At 40.8% G+C, this 26,741-nt stretch overlaps 1 protein-coding gene across 9 annotated transcripts in view; it reads left to right on the top strand.

Moving 5' to 3' along the window:
* Window positions 1-26,741, top strand: part of Ubap2 (ubiquitin associated protein 2) — a 111,813-nt gene that overhangs the window by 54,865 nt on the left and 30,207 nt on the right. For 5 of the 9 annotated variants that reach the window (XM_070008775.1, XM_070008802.1, XM_070008830.1 and 2 more), the window contains 7 exons: window positions 671-824; window positions 4,536-4,613; window positions 8,530-8,584; window positions 10,241-10,344; window positions 15,058-15,123; window positions 20,143-20,198; window positions 24,968-25,035. In XM_070008775.1, coding sequence (XP_069864876.1) covers window positions 671-824; window positions 4,536-4,613; window positions 8,530-8,584; window positions 10,241-10,344; window positions 15,058-15,123; window positions 20,143-20,198; window positions 24,968-25,035 — 581 coding nt within the window. The remainder of the gene's footprint in view (window positions 1-670; window positions 825-4,535; window positions 4,614-8,529; window positions 8,585-10,240; window positions 10,345-15,057; window positions 15,124-20,142; window positions 20,199-24,967; window positions 25,036-26,741) is intronic. The other 4 variants (XM_070008791.1, XM_070008850.1, XM_070008821.1 and 1 more) reach the window with 1 other exon arrangement.

Here is a 26,741-nt window from a genome sequence, read left to right as displayed (position 1 = left end):
AGACATCATGGGAGACTGTTGGAGGAAAGAAAAAGAATTGGAGATAAGTCTCAGGCACTTTCTTGCCCCTGCTGGCTTTGAACTGCAATCCTTAGATCTCAGCCTCCTGAGTAGCTAGGATTACAGATGTGAGCCACCAGTGCCTGGCTTTTTGTTTTGTTTTTTATTGATCCTAAGGCTTTGAACTCTTTGGGCCTGGGCACTGTTCCAGAGCTTCTTTTTGCTCAAGGCTAGCACTCTTATCACTTGAGCCACAGCACCACTTATGGCTTTTAAGTGGTTAATTGGACTCCAGTTAACCATTAGAAAACCACTAGTAGTACTGTGGCTCAAAGTGGTAGAGCACTTAGCCTTCAACAGAAAAGCTCAGGGACAGTGCCCAGGTCCTGAGTTCAAGTCCCACAACAAGAAAAAAAGGGCATATTAACTTAGTTCGTAAGTCAGCATAGAAAAGGACTGAGGAGGAGCAGTAAATTGTGGAGTTAGCTAATAGTAATTATGCACTATATAGAAACAAGAATTTAGCAAGATTGTTGATATCTTATTAGAAAAGTAGAAGTAAATGGAAAAGGAAACTGCAAGTTGTAAGTATTACGTTTGAAAGATTCATGTTTGCACTATTTATAATTGTATACCCTTTGAATAACAATTACAAATTCTTTTTTGATAGACATCATGGGAGACTGTTGGAGGAAAGAAAAAGAATTTTGGAAAAGAGAATTCAGAAAACAAAGAGAACAGAGAGAAGAAAATAGAGAGAGAAGCAAGTCGTGGACGTGGAAACAACAACCGGAAAGGAAGAGGTGGCAATCGAGGCAGAGAGTGTAAGTACACTTTTGTGTGTGTGTGTAGAGTGTAATAAGTATACTTTTTTCTGTGTGTATGCAGGTACTGGAGCTTGAATTCAGGGGCTCCTGCTATCATTTGGCACCCTTTCTCATGCGTGCTTTCTTTCTTTCTCTTTTTTTCCTCTCTCTTTTCTTTTTTCTTGCTGGTCCTGGGGCTTTAACTCAGGGCCTGGGCTATGTCCCCTAGCCTCTCTGTGCTCAAGGCTAGTGCTCTATCACTTGAGCCACAGTGCCATTTCCAGCCTTTTCTGTTCATGTGGTGCTGAGGAATCAAACCCGGAGCTTCATGCATGCTAGGCAAGTACTCTACCACTAAGCCACATTGGCCCCTTAGCCTTTTCTTTTATGGCTAGCTGTCTACCATTTGAGCAGTACTTCCACTTTTAGCTTTTTGTTGGTTAATGGGAGAGACGAGTTCACAAATTTGTCTGCCTAAACTGGCTTCAAGCCTCAATTCTTAGCTCTTCATCTAGGATTATAGGCATAAGCCACTGGCACCCAGCTTGTACATATTTTTCTTGTTAAGTTTTTCTGAGTTTTCAGGCATCCTGAAAAGTTGAAAGAATAATCAAAAGAATGCCCGTAAGCCTGGTGCCAGTGACTCACGCCTGTAATCCTAGCTACTTAGGTGTCTGAGATCTGAGGCTCACTTTTCAAAGTCACGTCAAGCAGAAGAGTCCATGAGACTCTTCTCCAATTAACCACCAAAAAACTGCATGTGGATCTGTGAATCAAGTGGTAGAACGCCAGCCTTGAACAAAAAATGAGATCAGGGACAGTTCCTGGGCCCTGATTTCAAGCCCTAGAACTGGCACCAAAAAGGAAAAATAAAACAAAAAAAAAATGCAAAATTGTTCCTATAATAGTTAATACTAGAAATATGTTGCCGCTTAGTAGTTCATTAGGCCCTGTGATGCAGTTTCATATCAGTGCTGACCTGAGTCATAAGTAGTTAATTGTTCTTAGGTTTTGAGAAGAGTGCCTGCCTGCCTGCCTTCCATGTCAGTCCTAGGGCTTGAATTCAGGGGCTAGGCACCATTCCTGAGATTGTTTAGCTCAAGGCTAGTACTGTACCAATTGAGTCACAGTTCTACTTCTGGCTTTTTGGTAGAGTGTGGTTAATTGGAGATGAGTCACCAATTTTCCTGTTTGGGCCGGCATTGAACCACAATTTCAGATTTTAGCCTCCTAAGTGGCGCTGTAGCTCAAGTGGTAGAGCGCTCGCCTTGAGCTGAAGAGCTGAGGGACAGCGCTCAGGCCCAGAGTTCAAGCCCCACGACCGCCCAAAAAAAAAAAAAAAAAAAAAGAATTCTCTATCAGATTTTAGCCTCCTGAGTAACTAGAATTGGAAGAATGAGCCACTAGAATCTGGCTTCTGATAATTTCTAACATATAGGTCTCACTTTTTGCCCTGAAAGACTTGGACTGCTATCTTACTATTTATACCAACAGATTTTTCTTTTTCTTTTGCCAGTCCTGGGGCTTGAACTCTGGGCCTGGACGCTGTCCTTGAGCTCCTTTCACTCAAGGGAGGCATTCTACCATTTGAGCCACAGTGCCAGTTCTGCTTCTTTTGTGATTTAGTTGGAGAGTAGAGTCTCATGGACTTTCCTTCCTGGCTGGCTTCAAACCGTGATCCTCAGATCTTAGCCTCCTGAGTAGCTAGGGTTACAGGCATGAGCCACTTGCACCTGGCTGGCTTTTTTTTTCTTTTTCTTTTTCTCTCTCTCTCTCTCTTCTTTCTTTCTTTCTTTCTTTCTTTCTTTCTTTCTTTCTTTCTTTCTTTCTTTCTTTCTTTCTCTCTCTTTCTCTCTTTCTCTCTTTTTCTCTTTTTCTTTTTCTTTTTCTTTCCTTTCTCTCTCTCTCTTCTTTCTTTCTTTCTTTCTTTCTTTCTTTCTTTCTTTCTTTCTTTCTTTCTTTCTTTCTTTCTTTCTTTCCTTCCTTCCTTCCTTCCTTCCTTCCTTCCATTGTGGGGCCTGAACTCAGGGCCTGGGTGCTGTCCCTAGGCTCTTTAGCTCAAAGCTAAAAGCTTTTTTTTTAGCTCAAAGCTCTACCACTTGAGCCACAGCAACACTTCTAGCTTTTTCTGCTTATGTGGAGCTGAGGATTTGAACCCAGGGCCTCATCCATACAAGTCAAGCACTCTACCACTGAGCCACCTTCCCAGCCCTGGCTTATTCTTTTGAGATGAATTCTCACAAACATTTTTGCTTGGTTTGGCTTGGACTATAACCCTCATTTATGCCAACAGCTTTTTCTGTTCAGATGGGGCCTTGTGAACTTTTCCCCAGGCAGGTCTGGAACTGCAGTTCTTCTTGAGTAGCTAGGATTACATGTGTGAGCCACCAGCACTCAAAAGAAATTTATTTACGTATTTATTTGTGTGTTTGTTGGTCCTGAGGCTTGAAATCAGGACCTTGTTGCTGTGCCTGAGCTTCTTTTGCTCAAGGCTAGCACTCTACTACTTCCGCCATAGCCCTACTTCCAGTTTTTTTGCTGGTTAATTAGAGATAAGAGTCTCATGGACTTTCCTACCTGGGCTGGCTTTGAATTGCAGTCAGTCCTTAGATCTCAGCTTCCTGAGTAGCTAGAATTATGGTTATGAGCCACTGATGCCCAGCTTTGAATAAATAAACAGATAAATAAACTTTAATAATTATTTATAATAAATACCTAAACATAAACAAATATAAATAAATACTTATTTATAAATAAGTTTATTTATTTGCTGGGTGTGAGGCTTTGAACTCTGGACCTGGGCACTGTCCCTCAGCTCTTCAATTCAAGGTGAGCACTCTACCACTTGAGCAGCCACGGCATCCCTTCTGATTTTCTGGTGGTTAATTGAATATGAGTCTCACAGTCTTTCCTGGCTGGGCTGGCTTTGAACTGGATCCTCAGATCTCAGCCTTCTGAATAGCTAGGATTATAGGCGTGAGCCACCAGTGCCTAGGTGAAATTTATATTTTAATGAAGGTAGAAAGATACCAGTGTAGAGGAAAAGAGAAAAGTGTTGACATCTTCTGGATGACATTCTATAAATCCTCTCTTAATACTTTAGCATTTCCAAGGATTTAGTATTTCCTTGCTATTGTTCTTTTGATTGATTCTTTGCCATTCCAGGGTTCTAACTCAACTTATGAACAAATTCTGTGATATATTAGATGGTTACATAATGAATGTGTAGGGTTTTTTTTGCAGATTAATTTAGGAAAGAACAAATCCACATAGAAGGAAAGAAAATTCCTACATTATTTTCATTTCTTTCTTTTCTTTTTCTTTTTTTTTTTTTTTTTTCTTTTTTGCTGGTCCTGTGACTTGAACTCAGGGCCTGGGCACTGTCCCTAAGTGTCTTTTGCTCAAGGCTAGCACTGGACTACTTGAGCCACAGTGCCACGTCTGGCTTATTCTGTTTATGTGGTACTGAGGAATTAAACCCAGGGCTTCATGCTTGCTAGGCAAGCACTCTACCACTAAGCCACAATCTCAGCCCTATTTTCATTTCTTTTGCGATTTCACACTATGAATTGTACAAAAGTGTTGCTTTTGTACCACTTTTGGTTTTTCCTGGTTTCTGAATTCATTTTTTAGATTGCAGCCTGCTTATTAAGCTTCCCTCCCACCTTAGTAAGGTTATGTCAAAGGTTTGTGAATGAAAAGTCTTTTTTCCTTTTCTTTCTTCCTTAGTTAGAGGTGAAGAGAATGGAATTGATTGCAACCAAGGGGATAAGCCTTCAGACCGCGGCAAGCGAGCTCGTGGTAGAGGTAAGCTGCAGTGAGCTCAGAGGAAATGCTTGGCAGCAGAGGGGAGAAGGCAAGCTGTTGATTTACAGGGCCCTGAGGCAGGATGACAGCATAACCCGAAAGAATGGTTGACTCTCTAAAATGTTATGACAGTGAGCCACTGTCCTCTGGCAAATAGTACTTTTGGTTGACAAAGAATTTCATTACATTATAGAGTACAGTGTGAATTAACCACGCTGAAATATCATCTCGATGATTTTTGTGGCGATGCATTTGAAATGTACTCTTCATTATTTTGAAATACATAATGTATTATTGCCAACTAAAGTCACCTTTCTTTGTAATGGATCACAAAACTTGCTATTCTTGTCTGTCTGGAACTAGTCCATACCTTTTTGTAAACCATCCTTTAGAAACTATCATTTTTGTCTTTTATGAATTCAAACTTTTTTTCCCCATGCTGTGAATATGCTAAAGTACATGCTCACTTAACTATATTCATTGTTCTGAATTCAACTTTTAAAAAGATTCCATATATCGTGATATCATGTAGTACTTGGCTTTTTGTGCCTAGCTTATTTTCACTTAATATATCCTCTAGTTTCATTCATGTTCCAAATAATTAAGTTTTGTTCTTTTTTCTTTTTTTTTAAAGGCTGAGTAGTATTGTGTATTATACCATTATTCCTCCTCCTCCTCTTCCATTTTGTGCCAGTCCTGGTGCTTGAACTCAGGACCTGGGCACTGTCCCTGAGCTTTTGTGCTCAAGGCTAGCACTTTACCACTTGAGCTACAGCTCTACTTTCAGCTTTTTTGGTGGATAGTTAGAGTTAAGTGTCTTGCAGACTTTCCTGCCAAGGCGGCTTTGAAATGTGATCCTCAGATCTTAGCTTCCCAAATATCTAAGATTACAAGTATAAGCCAATGAGGTCCATGTATATCACTTATTTTTTATACATTCATCCATTGATGTACCAGACCCTTAGGATGCTTCTTTATCTTAGTTATTATAAGTGATTCAATGAAAATAGGTATAGATATTCTTTTTTTTGTTTTGTTTTTTTGATCCAGTCATGGGGCTTGAACTCTGGGCCTGGTCGCTGTCCCTCAGCTCTTCAGTTCAAGGCTAGCGCTCTACCGCTTGAGCCACAGCGCCACTTCTGGCTTTTTAATTTTTGCTTATGTGGTACTGAAGAATGGAACCCAGGGCCTCAGGCATGCAAGGCAAGCACTCTACCACTGAGCCACCTTCCCAGCCTGGTATAGATATTTCTTTAATATAGTGATTTCAGTTCCTTAGGAGAGGTTGCTGAGCCATATTTATTTGTTGTTTTTTTGTTTTGTTTTGTTTTTTGGGGTTTTTAGGGCTTTTTTTGGGTCAGTCATGAGGCTTGAACTTGGAGTCTGAGCACTGTCCTTGAATTTTTTTTTTGCTGACAGTAGTGTTCTACCACTTTGAGCCACAGAGCCCCTTCTGGTTTGTTTGTTTGTTTGTTTTTTTGGGGGGTGGGGGTGGGGTCTGGTCGTGGGGCCTGAACTCTGGGCCTGGATGCTGTCCCTCAGCTCCTCAGCTCAAGGCTAGCGCTCTACCGCTTGAGTCACAGCACCACTTCTGGCTTTTTTCTTTTTGCCTATGTGGTGCTGAGGAATCGAACCCAGGGCCTCAGGCATGCAACGCAAGCGCTCTACCACTGAGCCACCTTCCCAGCCCCCCTTCTGGTTTTATGGTGGTTAATTGGAGATAAATCTCACAGACTTTACTGCCCAGACTGGCATCAAACCTTGATCCTTAAATAAGCTCAGCCTCCTGAGTAGGTAGTGAGTCCTGAGCTACCAGTGCCTGGCTTAACTCTGTTTTTAGTGTTTTGTTGTTTTTTTTTTTTTAACAGGACCACCATTCAAAGATTTCCATAATTAGTGCACTAATTTGTATTCCCACCAACAGTACACAACTGTTCACCTGGCTACTTCTCTGTAGTTCACACTGACCTCGGTGTGTGTGTGTGTGTGTGTGTGTGTGTGTGTCTGTGTGTGTGTGTGTGTCTGTGTGTGTCTGTGTCTGTGTGTTTGTGTCTGTGTGTGTCTGTGTCTGTGTGTGTCTGTGTCTGTGTCTGTGTGTCTGTGTCTGTGTGTGTCTGTGTCTGTGTGTGTGTCTGTGTCTGTGTGTTTTGATACTGGTACTTGAACTTAGAGGGCCTTAAACTCTTGCTCATGACTGGCACTCTACATCTTGAGCCATCCCTTCAATTAACATTGGCTAATTGGAGATGGACTTTTCTGCCAGGCTGGCTTCATTCTTTAAAGCTCAGCTTGTTCAGTAGCTGGGGTTACAGGAGTAAGCCACCAATGCCCAGCTTTGATATATATATATATATAATTTATTTATTTTGTCAGTTGTGGGCTTGAACTCTGGGCCTGGGCACTGTCCCTGAGCTCTTTAGCTCAAGGCTAGCACTCCACCACTTGTGCCATAGTGCCACTTAATTGGAGGTAAGAGACTCATGGACTTTCCTGCCTAGGTTAGATCGATTTCAGCCTCCTGAATAGCTAGGATTACAGGAAGCACTGGCTCCCGTTAATTAATTAATTAATTTTTGGTGCTGGTACCAAGGCTTGAACTCAGGACCTTGCACTCTTGGCTTTTTTGCCTAAGGGCTGGTGTTCTACCATTTAAGCAAAGCTCCACTTTGGCCTTTTTTTTTCGGTGGGGGGAAGGTATGTGTGTGTGCAGTGGTTCTGGTCCTTGTGAGAGCCTGATAGTTGAGCTGTGAGCCCCGAAAGGATTAGGAGTTGGGATTGGAGTCTTGGCTTAACATGAATTCAGATTCCTTTCTTTCTTTTTCTCCCCCCCTCCCTTTTTTTTTCTTTTATGCCAGTCCTGGGGTTTAAACTCAGGGCCTAGACACTGTTCCTGTACTTCTTTTGCTTAAGGCTAGCACTCTACTACTTGAGCCACAGCTCCATTTCTCCCTTTTTCTGCTTATGTATTTCAGTTTATGTGGTAGTAAGGAATTGAACCCAGGGCTTCACACATGCTAGGCAAGCACTTTACCACTAAGCCACATTGCTAGCTCACCTTTTGCTTATTAATTGGAGACAGACTCTTTTCTGCCTGGACTGGCTTTGAACTACAATCCTAAGATGTCAGCCTCCTGCGTAATTAGGGTTATAGGTGTACATGGTTTAAACTCTTGAACCTAGTTGTTTCTACCATATCTAGTGGCTGTAGATCTTTATGCTAAGGTGTTAGGTGAACTTATTTGTTTCAAATAACAATGGTAGGTAAATGTTATATGTATAAAACCAGTGCTACTGGTAACATTACCATCTAGATAATTGGGAAAGGATAATTTTACTTTGCTATTTGTGACTAAGGTAGAATATATTTTATAAAGTGGTATTTGTGATTAATACTTGAGTATAGTTGCTGTTCTTTGGAGGAAGATAGATATATTTAATTTGTTTCCTAGGGACTTTCAGGATTTCTTTAATTTTCTTGTTTTTTAATTTATTGTTGCCTTTTTCCTGAGCATTTTGATCCAGTCCAAGTAAATATTATTTATGTTTTCTTAGCAGAATCTTCACTTTAAATTTGCCTGTTTTCTTTATTTAACTACTGTTGGTTAAGATGACAGTTTCTACTCTTTTCTCTCCCCAGTTGGATCAAGTATTTGATCTAAGTATTATGTACTTCAGCTTAGCTCTGTTCATGTTTCATATGTCAGAATTTCTTTCTCTTTTGGTGGTACTGGGGACTAATCTTGGCCTCAGTCAAATTACAACTGAGTATGTCAACAAAGGACAACCATGACCTGGATGATAATCAGTGCCAGTAGTGTCTGATTATTGTCTCAGTGATGAATATAGGGTGTAGAAACTAATAGAAGTTTAAATGTGTATGATATTGATAGTGATGTATACTATTTTTTTTTAAAAGGATTTGGACGTGGCAGAGGGAGAGGGGCAGGGAGATTCTCAACTCAAAGCATGGGGTAAGTCACAGCCATCTTGTTTTTGTAGTTATTTCCTTTGTTAGTTGTTACTCTACTCTTCCTTCCTTTGTCCTGTTCCAAGTTTCTTTATACTGGTTAACCAGATGTTTTATGTACATAGAAAGATTGACTATGTGGAATAGAATAAGCAACATTGATGTTTCAATAGACATTAGAGCAGAGTTTCTAACCTTGGCATAATTGACATTTGGGGCCGAATAATACTCATTGAGGTGGTAAGATGTCCTGTATGTTTAACATTATCCTTTCCCTCTCTCTAGTTGATACAGTGACACCTTTCTGAGGTTGTGATAATCAAAATGTCTAAGACAGCCGGGCGCTGGTGGCTCACACCTGTAATCCTAGCTACTCAGGAGGCTGAGATCTGAGGATCACTGTTCAAAGCCAGCCCAGGCAGGAAAGTCTGAGACTCTTATCTCCACTAGAAAACGGGAAGTGGCGCTGTCTGTGGCTCAAGCGGTAGAGTGCTTGCCTTGAGCTGAAGAGCTGAGGGACAGTGCCCAGGCCCATAGTTCAAGCCCCACAACCAAAAAAAAAAAGTCTACAGACATTGGCAAATTTTCCTTAGATTGTGGGAACTATTTGTGTATGCCTAAATGGCCTTAATTGAAAGCCTCAGCATGAGAGCTGATAAATACAATTGTCATTGATTGCTAAATACTTAAAATGTTTATGTAACTGACACTTTTTCCCCCTGAATTGAAAGTAATAAAAGATGACATACTGAATAGGTGTTATAATTAGTACTTTTCACTTTATCTTTCCAGCACTGGGACTTGAATTCAGGTCATTGCACTGTCCTGTAACTTTCTTGTTCATGGTCAGCACCAACCCCCCCCCCCCCAAAAAAAAAAAAAAATAAAAGATATAAATTCTTGACAAAGGCTCAAAGTCAAGCTTGGATTCAGACTTGAGAAAAAAAAGACTTAACTATTGAGTCTTTTTTGAAAGATTCCAGTTCTCTGCTTAGGATACAATGGACCACATTTCATGAAAATAGGCAAATAAAAGAGAGAATGGAAAATAAGAAAAACTTAAGAAACTAAACAAACACATGGAGACTAAACAATGCACTTTTTTTTTTTTTTTTTGGTCAGTCACGGGGCTTGAACTCTGGGCCTGGGTGCTGTCCCTGAGCTCTTCAGCTCAAGGCTAGTACTCTGCCACTTGAGTCACAGTATCACTTCTGGGTTTCTGGTGGTTAAGTGGAGTCTCAGATCTTCTTGCCTGGGCTGGCTTTGAATTGTGATTCTCAGGTCTCAGTCTCCTGAGTAGCTAGAATTACAGGCGTGAGCTACTGTCACCTGGCTTTGAACCGTGATCCTCAGATCTCAGCCTCCTGAGATCTGGATTACAGATGTGAGCCACTGGCTCTGGGCTAACAGTACATTTTTGAATGACCAGGACATCATTGAAGAAACCAAGGAGGAAATAAAGAACTAGAATCAAATGAAAATGAGGACAAAAAAATCCTCAAATATATGTCAGTATATTTTGCATAAGATTGTTGTAGGAGATGTGCATTCTGATGGCCAGAAGAATTGTAATCATGTGGTAGCTATTTGAAGGGGCCTTTTTTTGTGGCTTTACAGCTTAATTCATTTCTTTGCCTTTGTTCTTTATTTCAAATCACAGGACATTTAATCCTGCAGATTATTCAGATTCTACATCTACAGATAGCTGTGGAACAAAGCTAGTAGTTTGGGAAGCTGCTCAAAATGGTGCAGATGAGGGACCTGGTAAGAGTTGTTTCAGTAAAAGATGATTTAAAGTTTGCACTATTAAGAGTTTTACATTCTCATACATAGGGGAAGTATGCTGATAGAAACTATTCTGTTTTTTTTTTTTTGTCGGTTGTGTGGCCTGAACTTTGGGCCTGGGCACTATCCCTCAGCTCTTCCTCTTCAGCTCATGGCTAGCGCTCTACCACTTGAGCCACAGCACCCTCTTCTGGCTTTTCCTGCTTACGTGGTACTGAGAAATTGAACCCAGGGCCTCATGCATGCAAGGCGAGCACTCTACCACTGAGCCACCTTCCCAGCCCACTGATGGAAACTATTCCGAGACTACTCTTTCTCTCAAAGTCTCTCATTTAAAAACCTCATTGAAGGCCATGACTCAATTGATAGAGTGATTGCTTAGCATGTTCAAGGTGTCCTGGGTTTAATCCCCTACCATAAAACAGTGGAAAACAAACCCAAACCAAAAATCCCTCCTTGATTATAAGTTTGATGTTTCTCTTCTGTGCTCTGAGAAAGACGCTTTATAAGGAATTTGCATGAACAGCACTGTCTGTGATTCATTTGCAGTATGTCACATATACATAGAAGTTCTTTTCTTTTTCTTACTGTTATTGTAAAGGTGATGTACAGTTACTGTTACCATTTTGTAAGTCAGGTAATGAGTACATTTCTTTTTGGACACTGTCACCCCTTCCTTAGTTCTCTCCCAGTTTTTTCCTCCCTTTTCTACCTACAAGTTTTTTTTTTTTTTAATTGTATTTTATTTTATTTGAGAACATACTGTACAGGGGGGCTACAATTACATGGGCAGGATAATGCATACATTTCTTACCAAGCATTGCAGCCTCCTCCTTTGTTTACCCTTCACTTCCCTTCCCCGCCTCCCCCCTCCCCCCACCCAATTTTACCCCCCTCCTCCCACCCAATCTACCTACAAATTTTATAGTTCATTTTTACCATAATTTTTACTGAGTGCCGCTGCTGCATTTATTCGCCCTGTGTCCCTCCATTTTTCTTCCCCACCACCCCTCTAAGAAGTAAAGCAAGACAAAAAATAAAAACCAAATTAAAAACCTCTTATTTCCATTTCTAGAATTCATTTTGATAAATATGATTTTATAGATCAGAGCTTGCACTTTTGTGTTCCTCCCCTGAGTGCCTTTGGTCTTCTCTGTGTAAATGCCTAGCATCCTGAATTATCATGTAATTATTTTATTTTTATTTTTATTTATTTTTTTGCTGGTCCTGGGGCTGGAACTCTGAGCCCAAGTGCTGTCTCTGAGCTTCTTTTGCTCAAAGCTAGCACTCTTATCACTTGAGTGACAATACCTCTTTTGGCTTTTTCTAAGTTTTTTTTTAATTGGAGATAAAAGTCTCACAGACTTTCCTGCCCGGGCTGGCTTCAAACTACGATCCTCAGATAACAGCCTCCTGAGTAGCTAGAATTATAGGCATGAGCCACCACTGCACGGCTATCATGTATTTTAGATATAACCCACATATGAGAGATAAAATATATCATTTGTCTCTCTGAGCTTGGTTTACCTAAAATGGTGAATTTACTTTATTTTCAGTCAGTTCTGGGGCTTGAACTCAGGGCTTGGCCTCTGTCCCTGAGATCTAGCACTGTACCACTTTGAGCCACAGCCACATTTCTGGTTTTCTATTGGTTAATGGAGATATGAGTATCATGCATTTTCCTGCCTGAGCTGGCTTTGAACCACAATCCTCATATCTTAGCCTCCTGGGTAGCTATGATTATAGGTGTGGGCCACTGGTACCCAGATTAAATGGTGAATTTTAGATAGGCATCTGGTGTTCACCTGTAATTCCAGCACATCTACTTTGTGCTTTTTCTGTAATTAATTGGAGATAAGAGTCACATAGACTTTCCTGTCCAGGCTGGCTTCGAAGTGCAATCCTCTGATTTCAGCCTCCTGAGTAGCTACGATTACTGGATTTTATTTATTTATGACTGCTTTGAACTCAGGTCTTTTGATTATTATGTCCGTACTGTACTATTGAAGCCATTACCTGGTTCCCTTTGCTTTAGCTATTTTTTAGATTAGAGTCTCTCTTTGCTTTGGGCAGGCCTCAGATTATTATTCTCTTGCCTTTTTTTTTTTTTTTATTTTCCTATTTTTTTACCTGGATCCACAGGGATGTTCTCCTCACACTTGTTGAGTTAGGACCTTCCTGATTTTTTGTCTGGGCTGGCATCAAATCTCTATCTTCCCAATCTCTGTCTCTCGAGTAGTTGGGATTATATATGTGACTAGCACAGGCATTGTATGGTGGTGTTTTTGGGTTGTCTGTTTATTTTGATTTGAGACATAGTAGTACACTGTGTCTCAGGCTGGCTTCAAATTTGTGATTCTCTTGCTTCATCATGGGATTATAGGTATGCTACTGAATCTGTATAGATTTACCCTTGATACCACCTACTTCTTAGGTAGGGATTTTGATGCCTTGTTTTAAATATAGTCTAGGCTGGCCTCAAACTCAGTATTCTGCTTCAGCCTCCCAAGAGTTAAGATTATATGTATGTCACCAAACTGACAACAGATCCTTCTTTTTCCCTTTTTTCTTGAGGCCTGAACTCTGGGCCTGGGCACTGTCCCTCAGCTCTTCAGCTCAAGGCTAGCGCTCTACCACTTGAGCCACAGTGCCACTTCTGGCTTTTTTCTTTTTGCTTATGTGGTGCTGAGGAATCGAACCCAGGGCCTCTGGCATGCAAGGCAAGCACTCTACCACTGAGCCACCTTCCCAGCCCCCCTGTTTTGTTTATTGTTCTTTTGTGTGTGTGTGTGTGTGTGTGTGTGTGTGTGTGTGTGTGTGTGTGTGTGTGTGTGTGTGCACACTGCTACTGGGCCTTGAACTCATGGCCTGGTGCTGTCCCTAAGCCTTTTTTACTCAAGAATAGCTTACTACTACCTAAACCACAGCTCCACTTCTGGCATTTTGGTGGAGATAAGAGTCTCACAGACTTTACTGCCCAGTTTTGAACCATGATCCTAAGATCTCAGTCTTCTGAGTAGCTAGGATTATAGGCATGATCCATAGGCACCCAGCTGGGTCTTGTAGTTTTTGCTCCAGGATTGTGGGACCATGAGCCTTCTACGTAGAACTATTTAGGTGATAGCTAGTATTATAGCTAAGTACTACTATGGCCAATTTTTTATTTTATTTATTTATTTATTTTTTATTTTTGGGTCCAGTCATGGGCCTGAACTCTGGGCCTGGTCACTGTCCCTCAGCTCTTCAGCTCAAGGCTAGCGCTCTACCACTTGAGCTAGCCCATCAATTTTTTTATTTTATTTTATTTTATTTTATTTTTTTGATGGAGGTCTTGTTATTTTCTTTCCCTGGCTGGCCCCAAATTGTGATCCTGATCTCTGCCCTCACCAGCTACTGGAATTACAGATGTATGTTATCGTATGTCTAGCCTAAAAAATCCATTCTTCATGTGAGGAAAGCACATTAACCGAACTAGAAAGAGTGATATATCTTCACAATATTATTCACAAATAATTTGTGAAAAAATAGGGTCTTTGAAATAGATTGGAAGGCTCTAGTGGTAAATGAAAACAGTTACAGAGTATGCAGTGTGAATGTTCATAAGCTAGCAGACACAATCTTCATAACTTGAAGTACAGTGGTTTTTTTGTTGTTTGTTTTGTTTTTGTTTTTTTGTTTTGTCGATCATGGGGCTTGAATTCTGGGCTTGGGCGCTGTCCCTGTACTCTTCAGCTCAAGGAGAACGCTCTACCACTTGAGCCACAGCGCCACTTCTGGTTTTCTAGTGGTTTTTATTGGAGATAAGAGTCTCACGGACTTTCCTGCCCGGGCTGGCTTTGAACCTCGATCCTCAGATGTCAGCCTCCTGAGTAGCTAGGCTTATAAGCATGAGCCACCGGTGCCCAGCTGTTATTATTTTTTTACAGTTATTTTTCATAGAGTGCATTGCAGGTTCCTTGTCCTTGGATAGTAGCATAGAATATGCAGTAGGGCCAGCACCTTGTTTGTGAGGGATCGTTTCTAAGACTCCCCCATAAGGGGATACCTATAACTGCACACAGAACCAAATCATGTATCTTGTGTTTTATACACACCCATGATAAAGTTCTGTTTATGTTAGGCACAGAGCTGGGCACTCTTGGTTCATGCCTATAATCCTAGCTACTTAGGAGGCTGAGATCTGTTAGGCACAGAGCTGGGCACTCTTGGTTCATGCCTATAATCCTAGCTACTTAGGAGGCTGAGATCTGAGGATCATTGTTTGGAGCCAGCTCAAGCAAGAAATTCCCAGGAGATCTTTAACTCCAGTTAACTACCAAAAAGATGGTAGTGCTGCTAAGGCACTAGCTTTGAACAAAAAAAAAAAAAAAAATCTAAGGGAAAGTGCTCAGGCTCTTGAGTTCAAGCCCCAGGGCCATCACTATCACCAGTACTACCCCCTAAAAAAAACAACAAAATAAATAAGACACAATAAGAAATGAGTAATAATAATACAGTGGGACAATTCAAACACTTTACTGTAATGAAAGTCATGTGAATGTGGTTGTCTTTTTGTTTTTTCTATATCTTTCTGGAATTTTTTTCCTTAATATTTTTGGACCTTGCTGACCATAGACATGTAAATTATCGATGAGAAGTGATAATGTACTTAGCTTTGACTGTTCAAATTTTCTTTTTTGTGTTGATTTACAGAAATGGTATCAAAGGCTCACAGTATAACTCAAGATCTGCCAAATAAAACTTCTTATGGAGTCAAAGGTATGAATGTTTTACTTAAAGAATTTATGTAAGTTTGGTGCTAGTAGCTCATGGCTGTAATCTTAGCTACTCAGGAGGCTGAGATCTGAGGATCACGGTTCAAAGCCAGCCTGGGCAGGAAAGAGTCTGTGAGACTCTTATCTCCAATTAATTACTAGAAAACCAGAAGTGGCACTGTGGCTTAAGTGGTAGAGTGCTCACCTTGAGCTAACCTAGGCCCAGAGTTCAAACCTCACAACCAACCAAAAAAAAAAAAAAAGGAATTTACATAGTTTAGACTTAATGGATGGAGATGTAGAGTTAAGTGGTACTGGGCCTGTCTGGCATGGATAAAGTTCTATGATTAATCCTCTGTACTGAGAGTTTAAAAAACACACCGAGGGCCGGGCGCTGGTGGCTCACGCCTGTAATCCTAGCTACTCAGGAGGCTGAGATCTGAGGATCGCGGTTCAAAGCCAGCCCGCGCAGGAGAGACCGTGAGACTCCTATCTCCAATAAACCACCAGAAAACCGGAAGTGGCGCTGTAGCTCAAGTGGTAGAGCACTCGCCTTGAGCTGAAGAGCTGAGGGACAGCGCCCAGGCCCAGAGTTCAAGCCCCACGACCGACAAAAAAAAAAAAAAAAAAAAAACAAAAAACACACCGAGGGTTGGGAAGGTGGCTCAGGGGTAGAATGCTTACCTTGCATGCATGAGGCCTTGGCCTGGGTTCTATTCCTTAGCAACACATAAATAAAAAAACCGGAGGTGGTACTGTGGCTCAAGTCGTAGAGTGCTAGCCCTGAGTTGAAGAGCAGAGGGACAGCACCCAGGCCCATTGTACAAGCCCCACGACCAACAACAGCAACAAAAAACACTTGAGAGCTGGGCACAGGTGGATCATGGCTGTACCCCTAGCTACTCAGGAGGCTGAGATCTGAGGATCGCAGTTCAAAGCCAGCCTGGGCAGGAAAGAGTCTGAGAGACCCCCCCCCCTTTTTTTTTTGTAGGTCATGGGGCTTGAACTCTGGGCCTGAGGACTGTCTCTCAGCTCTTCAGCTCAAGGCAAGCACTCTACCACTTGAGCTTCAGCACCACTTCCCTGAGAGACTCTTACCTCCAATAAACCACCAGAAAATTGGAAATGGCACTGTGGCTCAAGTGGTAGAGTGCTTGCCTTGAGCTGAAGAGCTGAGAGACAGCATCCAGGCCCAGAGTTTAAGCCCCACAACTTACCCCCCCCCCCACACACACACATATGCACACACTGAAAAATGCTTCCAGTATTTCCCATTGACTAGTTAATATTTTCCTAAGACTAGTAAATGAAGTTTTTTTTTTTATAGTAATATTCATCCCAAACTTTTTATTAATTTAAATCCTAACACTTTAGGAATCAAATCCAGTTTTGTTTTTTCTTTTTTTTGGGTCCAGTTGTAGGGCCTGAACTCTGGGCCTGGGCACTGTCCCTCAGCTCTTCAGCTCAAGGCTAGCGCTCTACCACTTGAGCCATAGCGCCACTTCCGGTTTTTTTCTTTTTGCTTATGTGGTGCTAAGGAATTGAACCCAGGGCCTCAGGCATGCAAGGCAAGCACTTTACCACTGAGCCACCTTCCCAGCCCTCAAATCCAGTTTTATACCTGCTAGGCTAGTGCTTTACTACTGAGCTATATCCATTGTTAAAAATTGTAAATAATGTCATTAATGTTTTCCCATCTGCTTTGGCGTATCGGTCCACAGATCTAAAATTCAGTAAAGCAGACAAAATCTTTATTGTAAAAATTGAATAGTTCAAAGTCATTTAAGGACTTGAACTTACATGCTTTTAAAAGTCTTTCTGGTGGTTTCATAGCATGTACAAGTAAGGCAGGTTACTGTAATTTGCCTCTTCCTCCTAACATGAGGCTCTTCTTGCTATTTCTTGTCATATCACTAGATCATGTTGCATTTCTGCTGCTTGCAACTATCTTTGTTGGCTTATTTTTCCCTGTAGGGTGTGCACTATTCTTTTGCCTGGATTTTTTCTTTCTTCTTTTAAGGAAGAAATTTTTTTTTAAATTTTCATTTTCATTTTTATTTTTTGTGAACATACTGTACGGAGGGGTTACCATTACATGGGCAAGATAATGAGTACATTTCTTATCAAGCATTGCAGCCTCCTCCTTTATTTACTCTTCACATCCCTTCCCAGCCTCCCCCCCCACCCCTGAGGAAGAAATTTTAAAAATTTTGTTGTTATAGGGCTGGGAAGTTGGCTCAGTGGTAGAGTGCTTGCCTTGCATGCCTGAGGCCCTGGGTTTGATTCCTCAGCACCACATAAGCAAAAAGAAAAAAGCCAGAAGTGGCGCTGTGGCTCAAGTGGTAGAGTGCTAGCCTTGAGCTGAAGAGCTGAGGGACAGCGCCTAGGCCCAGAGTTCAGGCCCCACGATCGGACCCCAAAAAAAATTTTTTTTTTGTTGTTGTTGTTATAGGCAGTTTCTCATTACATAGCTCAGGCCAGACTAGCACTTATTACGTATTTCAGGCTGAACTCAAGCTCAGTATTCTCCTGCTTTTTAGCATCTTGAGTGCTAGGATTACAAGTGTGTGTTACCATACCCAACTCCTATCTGCATTTAAATGTACTCGGGTTGCTGAGTAATCCTTGCTACTCAGGAGGTTAAGATGTGAGGACTGAAGTGTGAAACCAGCCCAGGCAGGAAAATCCATGTCATTCTTTTTATTTATTTATTTTTAGATCAGAGACTGGGACTTGAACTTGGTGCCTGAAGTTTTCGCTCATTGGCTAGTGCTCTACTAACTGAGCCATGCCTCCAATTCCCCATGACATTCTTATCTTTAATTAACTACCAAATAGCCAGAAATGGAGCTATAGCCCAATTGGTCCCCTTGAATGTTGTAAAAGCTCAGAGATGGGCTGGGAATGTGGTTTAGTGGTAGAGTGCTTGCCTGGTATGCATAAGGTCCTGGGTTGGATTCCTTGGTACCATATAGTACCATATAAACAAAATATAACCGCCCTCCCCACCCCAGAAAAAATATTCCAAGGACAGCAGCCAGGCTCTGAGTTCAAGCCAGCACAGAGAAAAGGTAGAAGCCTGGGAGAATATATGATTTCAGAAGAGGAAGACAGTGGAAGGGAAGGAGAATGAAAGAGGGTAATGGAGCCTGGCAACAGAGGCTCACACCTGTAATCCTAGCTACTCAAGAGGCTGAGTTTGAGGGTCATGGTTCAAAGCCAGTCTGCATAGACAAGTCCATGAGACTATCTCCAATTAACCACCAGAAAACCAAAAGTGTCTCTGTGGCTCAAAGTGGTAGAATGGTAGCCTTGAACAAAAGTGCTCAGGGACAGCACCTAGGAACTGGGTTCAAGCCCCACAACTTACCCCCCCCCCAAAAAAAAAAAGCAGGTAATGAGCGTGGTGAATATGATCAAAGTAAATGAAATACATGTATGAAAATGTATAATGACATCTATTATTTATTTTGTTTGTTTTTTTGGTCCAGTCGTGGGGCCTGAACTCTGGGCCTGGGTGCTATCCCTCAGCTCTTCAGCTCAAGGCTAGCACCCTACCATTTGAGCCACAGTGCCACTTCCGGCTTTTTTCTTTTTGCTTATGTGGTGCTGAGGAATCGAACCCAGGGCCTCAGGCATTCAAGGCAAGCGCTTTACCACTGAGCCACCTTCCCAGCCCCTATTTATTTTGTTTTTAAAAAAGAAGATGTAGGCTGGGAAGGTGGCTCAGTGGTAGAGTGCTTGCCTTGCATGCATGAGGCCCTGGGTTGGATTCCTCAACACCACATAAGCAGAAAAAGCTGGAAGTGGCGCTATGGCTCAAGTGGTAGAGCACTAGCCTTGAACTGAAGAGTTGAGGGACAGCGCCCAGGCCCACAATTCAGACTCCACAACTGACCAAAAAAAAAAAAAAGAAAGAAAGAAAGAAAAGATGTACATTTGAAACTTTATGATATTTGAATTTTTTTTTTTTTAAGCTCAAGGCTAGCGCTCTACCACTTGAGCCACAGCGCCACTTCCGGCTTTTTTTTTCTTTTTTTTGCTTATGGGTGCTGAGGAATTGAACCCAGGGCCTCATGCATGCAAGGCAAGCATTTTACCACTGAGCAACCTTCCCAGCTCCAAAATATTTTATACGTAGGTTTTTGTAATACCCAATACTTGTTTTCCTTGAAGAAAGATCCCTTTGTACATCTGTCTGTTTCCTGGCCTTCATCTTTTTCTCCTGAAAATCTTATATTCTAGCTTTCATTATACTTTTCAAACTTAAATTTCTCTCTCTCTCTCTCACTACCTCCTTTCCTCTCCCTTTTCTCCTTGTCTTTGTCCTTTTTTTTTTTTTTTTGGTCTTGGGGCTTGAACTAATGGCCTAGGTGCTATCCCTGAGCTTTTTTTGCTCAAGGCTAGAGCTCTATCACTTTGAACCACAGTACTACTTCTGGTTTTTCTCGTGGTTAATTGGAGATAAGTCTCAAGGGGACTTTTCTGGCTGGGCTGGCTTCAAACCACAATCCTCAGATCTCAGTGTCCTGAGTAGCTAGGATTATAGGGGTGAGCCACCAGCTCCCAACTTGTCTTGTCTTCTCTTGAAATAGGTGGAACTAATAGTTTATAAGAAGATCATGTCTGTGAATTTTATAAACTCAGTAGCTAATCTGAAGTAGGACCTATGGTAGATTTTTGTTAAAATGATGTTGTTCCATTCCAATTAATATATTTCACAAGTATTAGCCCATTATTAAGTGTGATATGTCCATAGTTTCTTATTTGTGGCAGAATTGTTTAGATGTTATTTAGATGAGGTAAAGTCATTTTAAGACATTGATTTGAGCTTATATTTTTAATATTAGCTAAGTTGAATTTGAAAACGTGACTGACTTTGAAAATAGATTAAGAATTTAATATTTCTTGGATTATAAATTAATTTGCTAATGAGATACAATTTTTATTCCCAGTGTACAATTAAAAACTATTGGGAATAAAATGACATTTGACTTTGTGTTATAAACTTTGTTGTATTTAGCAGGTGCCTGGAAGAATTCTGTGGAAGAGTGGACAGCAGAAGACTGGACTGAAGATGTAAGTGTTTGATATCAGGTCAAGCCATCTTTTCTTCGGTATTTATGGGGTATCTGTCCTTGGGAAAAGCCTGATGACATTTGTCTCATCTTAACTCTTTTTGATATTTGTCCTAGCCAAGTTCTTAGAGAATGGATTTTTATTTCAGCTGATGTCTCTCAGAAGAGTATTTTCTGTTTTGTTTTATTTTTTGAATTTGGTCTTAAAGTATCTGCATAACAATGAGCAGATAGGGCTTAATGGAAGAGTTTTTGCTGAGCTGTGTGAGGCCCTGGGTTCCATTATGGTATTGTTACACACACGCACGCACGCACGTGCACGCGCACACGCGGGACAAATAAAATCTTTTTTTTTTTTGTCAGTCATGGGGCTTGTACTCTGGGCCTGGGCACTGTCCCTGTGCTCTTCAGCTCAAGGCAAACATTCTACTTGAGTCACAATGCCACTTCTGGTTTTCTGGTGATTAATTGGAGATAAGAGTCTCATGGACTTTCCTGCCAGGGCTGGCTTTGAACCAGGATCCTCAAATATCAGCCTCCTGAGTAGCTAGTATTATAGGCGTGAGCCACCGGGACTGAAATTTTATATAAGTAAACTTATCTCCTAATTTGATTTGAGGGACAGCTGATGCTGCTTTTTATTTGTGGAGTATACTGACTCTTAGAATATTTCTACTGATAGGAAGAGTATATATTTTGTTTTTTGTTTTTTGTTTTTTTTTTGGTCAGTCATGGGGCCTGAACTCTGGGCCTGGGCGTTGTCCCTCAGCTCTTCAGCTCTAGGCTAGCGCTCTTACCATGTGAGCCATAGTACCACTTCCGGCTTTTTTCTTTTTGCTTATGTGGTGCTGAGGAATCGAACCCAGGGCCTCATGCATGGAATGCAAGCACTCTACCACTGAGCCACCTTCCCAGCCCCAGAAAGAGTATACATTTTGGGTCACAGTTTTATTTAAAACCTGATTAAACTCAGGGCCTGAACTCAGTGCCTCAAACTCTCACTTGACTTTTTTGCCCACTTGCACCACATCTTCACTTCCAGCTTTTTGTTGGTTAACTGGAGATAAGAGTCTCAGGGATTTCTCCTGCTTAGAGTGGCTTCAAAACTCGATTATCAAATCTCAGCCTCCTGAATAGATTGAATTATAGGCATAAGCCACCAGCTCCTAGTTCTATAGGAATATTTGAATAATAGTTTTATTGGGTTATCATGTTGCCTCATTAGTACATTCCTAGCGTTTCAATACCCATTCTAGACATTGGTGCCAATGGCTCACACTGTGATTTTCAAAATAAGTGGAGGCTGACAAATCCTCAAGACTTCTCTGCAATTAACCAGCAAAAAGCTGAAAGTGAAGCCATGAGTGAAAAAGCCAAGTGAGAGCATGAGGCTTAGAGTTCAGGTTCCAGCACTGGCACACACACACAAAAACACAAAAAGAAAATACCCTTCATTTGTCTCAATTGTCTGGAGTTCATTCAGTATGCAGAAATTCCAAAATAATTTTACTAAGGAAAATAAGTAGGAAAGATTACATACTTTAACTTTTTTATTTAAAATTCTAAAAAACACACACTATAACAACAGAAAACATATTTATGCATGCTTAGAGGTACAAAAAATGGTAGGAATAATGTACCTAGGAACAAGAGGAAACTTTGTTTTGGGTTTTCCTGGGGCTTAGAGTCAGGGCCTGGGCACTGTCCCTGAACTATTTTACTCAAGGCTAGAGCTCTACCACTTGAGCCATAGCTCCACTTCTGGCTTTTGGTTGTTAATTGGAGATAAGATTCTCATGGACTTTTCTACCTGGGCTGGCTTCACACTGTAGTCCTCAGACCTCAGCTTTCTGAGTACTAGGATTATAGAAGTAAGCCACCAGCACTCAGCTGAAGAGGAAACTTCTGAGGAGTAAAGAATATGTTTGAGGGCTGGGAAGATGGCTCAGTAATAGAGTGCTTGCCTCACATGCATGAGACCCTGGGTTCAATTCCTCAGCACCACTTACACAGAAAAAGCCGGAAGTGGGTGCTGTGGCTCAAGTGGTAGAGCACTAGCCCTGAGCTGAAGAGCTCAGGGTCAGTGCCCAGGCCCAGAGTTTAAGCTCCATGACTGACCAAAAAAAAAAAGTTTGAGGCTGGAAATGTGGCTTAATGGGAGAGTACTTGCCTAGCATGCATGAAGCCCTAGGTTCGATTCCTCAGTACTACATAAAGAGAAACAGCTGGAAGTGGCACTGTGTCAAGTAGTAGAGTGCCTAGCTAGAACAAAAGAAGCTTAGGAACAGTGCCCAGGCCCTGAGTTCAAGCCCCAGGACTGGCAAAAATAAAAAGTAATGAGAAAAAAAGAATTATGTTTATGAGCCAGACCTGGTAGTGAGATCCTATAATCTTAGCTCCTTGGGAAACCTTGGCTGGAGAATCACTTGAACTCAAGAGTTAGCGACTAGCCTGGGTAATATAGTGAGGCCCTATCTCAAAACATACACAGTGCGCTAGGTGCTGATGGCTCACGCCTGTAATCCTAGTTACTCAGGAGGCTGAGATCTGAGGATTGTAGTTTAATGCCAGCCCCAGCAGGAAAAGTCCGTGAGACTCTTATCTCCAATAAACTACCAGAAAATAGGAAGTGGCGCTGTGGTTCAAATGGTAGAGCTCGCCTTGAGCTGAAGAGCTGAGGGACAGTGCCCAGGCCCAGAGTTCAAGCCCCACCACCGACCAAAAACAAACAAAAAAACCCCATACACAATGAAATAGGTTATTACCTTAATGATGAAAGTTTCACAGTAGTATATGTGTATCTGTATATATATATATATATATATATATATATATATATATATATATATATATATGTAGGTAGGGAGGTATGTATGTATATATGCAGTTATTTAATTGAACATTTTTGAAGTTTACTGTAAATGCTATACTTCAATAAAATTAATTAAAAAATAAAAGAAACATGATAATAAAAATGCAGTATACAAAGCCAGGCACTGGAGGCTTACTCCTGTAATTGTAACTACTTCCGAGGCTGAGATCGAGGCCCGCGATTCAAAGCCAGCCTGGGCAGGAAAGTCTGTGAGACTCCTCAATTAACCACCAGAAAACCGGAAGTGGCACTGTGGCTCAAGTGGTAGAGAGCTAGCCTTGCACTGAAGAGCTGAAGGACAGTACCCAGGCCTAGAGTTCAGGCCCCACAACCGACAAAAACAAAACAAACAAAAAAAATAAAGCAATATACACTACTTATCAGTGGAATACAAATGTCTGAGTTTAAGGAAAGAAAACATCAGTTGAAAAAGTGAAATTCTCCAAAAGTTTTATACTTTTGGTTTTTTGTGTTATTTTTATTTTTGAGGCTGAGACTAAGTCTTGAAGTCTGGTTTCACTGTGTTGTTTTCATTCTTAGCATTTCCCTGATGTGAGATGGTTTTTTTTTTAAATTTTAATTTTAGGGACAATGTTTTCCTAAGTTTCCCTGGGTTAGTTACCAGGAAGTCTCTTACTGCTTCCTCCAGTGGGCTTAGATTAAAATGTCTTCCACTGCACTTGGCTGACGAAGTCTTTTTTTTTTTTTTTTAATTTGTTTGTTTTTGATGAAACCAGGTACCAGGGCTTGAACTCTCTAGCTTAAGCCCCCTCTCCAGGCAATCTCCCAATCTCCCCCCCCCCCCCCCGCCTCTCTTTTTTGTGCCGGTACTAGGGCTTGAATTCAGATCCTGAGCACTGTCCTTTATCCTTTTCTGCTTAAAGCTGGTGTTCTACCACTTCAGCCACAGCTCCACTTGGGCCTTTTTTTTTTTTGGTCAGTTTTGGGGTTTGAACTCTGGGCCTGGGCACTATCCCTGTGCTCTTCAGCTCAAGGCTAGCGCTCTACTGTTTGAGCCACAGCACCACTTCCGGTATTCTAGTGGTTTATTGGAGATAAGAGTCTCACGGATGTTCCTACCTGGGCTTTGAACCGGTCTTCAGATCTCAGCATTCTGAGTAGCTAGGATTACCGGTGTGAGCCACCAGCGCCCAGCCACCTCGGCCTTTTTAATTAGAGTCAAGAGTATCATGTACTGTTCTGCTTGGGCTGGTTTTGAAATGAAATCCTCAGATCTCGGCTTCCTGAGATCAATCCTGTAATCCTGTAGCTAAATCACTGGTGTGAGCATCAGTTCCCTATTTTCAGTCCAGTTCTTTTGCTCAAGTCTTGCAAGCTTTTTGCTTGGGCTGGTTTCAAATCTAGACCCTCAGATTGAAGCCTCCTGGGTTACTAGTATTATTTGCTCAAGTCTTGAGAGCTTTTTGCTTGGGCTGGTTTCAAATCTAAACCCTTAGATCGAAGCCTCCTGGGTTACTAGTATTATTTACAGGTATGAGCTACTGATTCTCAGCCAGTGAAGTCAAACTTGTTAGCTTATTGACCTAAAATTAATCCCATTTGAAGAAAATTACTTGTTATGGTCCTTTGTATATTTCATTTCCTTTAGAATATCCTCTAGGTGAATATCTTTTTTTTAAATTTAATTTAATTTTATTTGTGAACATACTGTACAGAGGGGTTACAATTACATGGGCAGGATAATGCGTACATTTCTTACCAAGCATTGCAGCCTCCTCCTTTGTTTACCCTTCACATCCCTTCCCAGCCTCCCCCCTACCCCCCCAATCCTAGGTGAATATCTTTTAGGTGATACATGAACTATCAGATGACTGAAAATTTTGGTCTTACATATAGTTAAGATTTTTTAAAAAGTTTTCAAAAAACTTTTTATACAGCTTTCCGAAACAAAAGTCTTCACTGCCTCATCTGTTCCAGCGGAGAATCACATCACACCTGGACAAAGGTAAACATTTTGGCAATTTTTGTATTGTTATTCATAGCATAATTAAAATTTCTTGCCTTAGGAAATGTGTTTGTGTTTTTGGGTCTCTCTGTTTATTTTTCCTTTTAACTAAGACGTAACACAGTATCTCTATCTAGAGAGTTAACAGCTTCACTAGTTGGTGATATCCATTTGAGCTTTAAAATTGCAATTGAGGGGGATGGGAATGGATGGGAAGGGGAAACAAAGGAGGAGGCTACAATGCTTGATAAGAAATGTACTCATTATCTTGCCCATGTAATTGTAACCCCTTGTACAGTATTTTCACAATAAAAAAAAAGAAACAAAAAAAATAGCAATTGATTTTGTGGTTAGCTGTTGGGCAGCCTAACTTATTTACTGGTTATTTTTATTTTTGTAAGCCTATTGTTTATTTTCATGTTTTAAATTAACGTCAGTTAGTTTAGCAAAGGGGGTTTAACAAGTCTATTTATGTATATATTACATTTCGGTCATAATAGTTCTCTTTCTCATTCTCCCACCTCCCCGTTCCTTTTTCCCATACTACTCCTATCATGTGTTTCCTTGTTCCCTTTTCACACTTACATAAAATTTCATTATAGAGAAAGAAAAAATGATGCATATATCTACCTTCTCCATTGTATTTATTATCTAGTGAGTTTCCTAGGTTAATTTTCTTTTTTAATAACTATAAAGTCATTACCAGTTCTTTTGTTTTCCAGAAGACAGTTAGTACTGTTTCATATATATGTTTTATCAACTTTTTGGATTAGAACTTGCTCAGGTTTTGGGTGATAATGCAACTTGTTTTGTTTTTAACAAATATGCTTCAAGGCAAACGCTCTACCACTGAGCCATCTTCCCAGCCCCTTAACAAATATGCTTCAATGTAAATCTATTTTGGATACCTACTGCCTGTTTAATAGGCATCTACCACTTGAGTCATGCACCCAGCTCAGTAATGCAATTTTTGCAATCAAATACAATTACAAAGTTTAGGGATTTGTATTCCTGGAATTAGGATATTATAAATTAGAACATTATCTTTGGGTCTAAAATGTTAGTTTGTGAATTTAATGTGGCTCCTGGAGAATGAGAATGGCAATATTTAAGAATAGGACCTCGGTGTTGGAACTTTGCTTTGTATAAAGAATTGAATCCTGAATTATTTCAACTTCCAGAATCTGCCTTTCTCACTGGAATGCTAAGAGTTTTCAGTTAGAAAGCAGGTTTTTGAAAAAAATAAAAAATAAATTAAAAAAGAAAGCAGGTTTTTGAAAAGGATTCATGAGCACTCTGCTAGGTAATCTAGTGTACCTTGCAGGTCTGTCTATTAGATTTGGAGAATTGTTACAAGAGGTTAGCATCTCATTCACATGTCAGGTAGTGTTTAGCTATAGCTTTTATGTCTTTGTCATGCTTTAAGGTGTTAGGCCATAGAATATCCTTTTCCAGGGATATTTTAGGAGTTCTTGTTAACATAATCTTAGTTATTTTGTTGTGCTTTTATTCCTGAATATTTCAGAAGAAAATTAGTTACACACATGCTCAAGTATATTGTAGGATAGAATATAAAACTTGTAGGAATATTTAAAATAAATGTGAGAATTACCGAGCCTTCTGGCATAGCTGAGCTTTTCATTCCCTGGGAATATAGATTCACTCTGTTTTAGCAAAATTTAGGAAACTCTAGTTCCAAGTAACAA

Source organism: Dipodomys merriami, unplaced genomic scaffold (genome assembly GCF_024711535.1).
Source record: "Dipodomys merriami isolate MVZ:Mamm:240054 unplaced genomic scaffold, mDipMer1.0.p SCAF_11, whole genome shotgun sequence".
Taxonomy (NCBI): Eukaryota; Metazoa; Chordata; class Mammalia; order Rodentia; family Heteromyidae; genus Dipodomys; species Dipodomys merriami.
The sequence above is the reverse complement of the archived record's forward strand: the minus strand, read 5'-3'. Positions and strand labels throughout refer to the sequence as shown.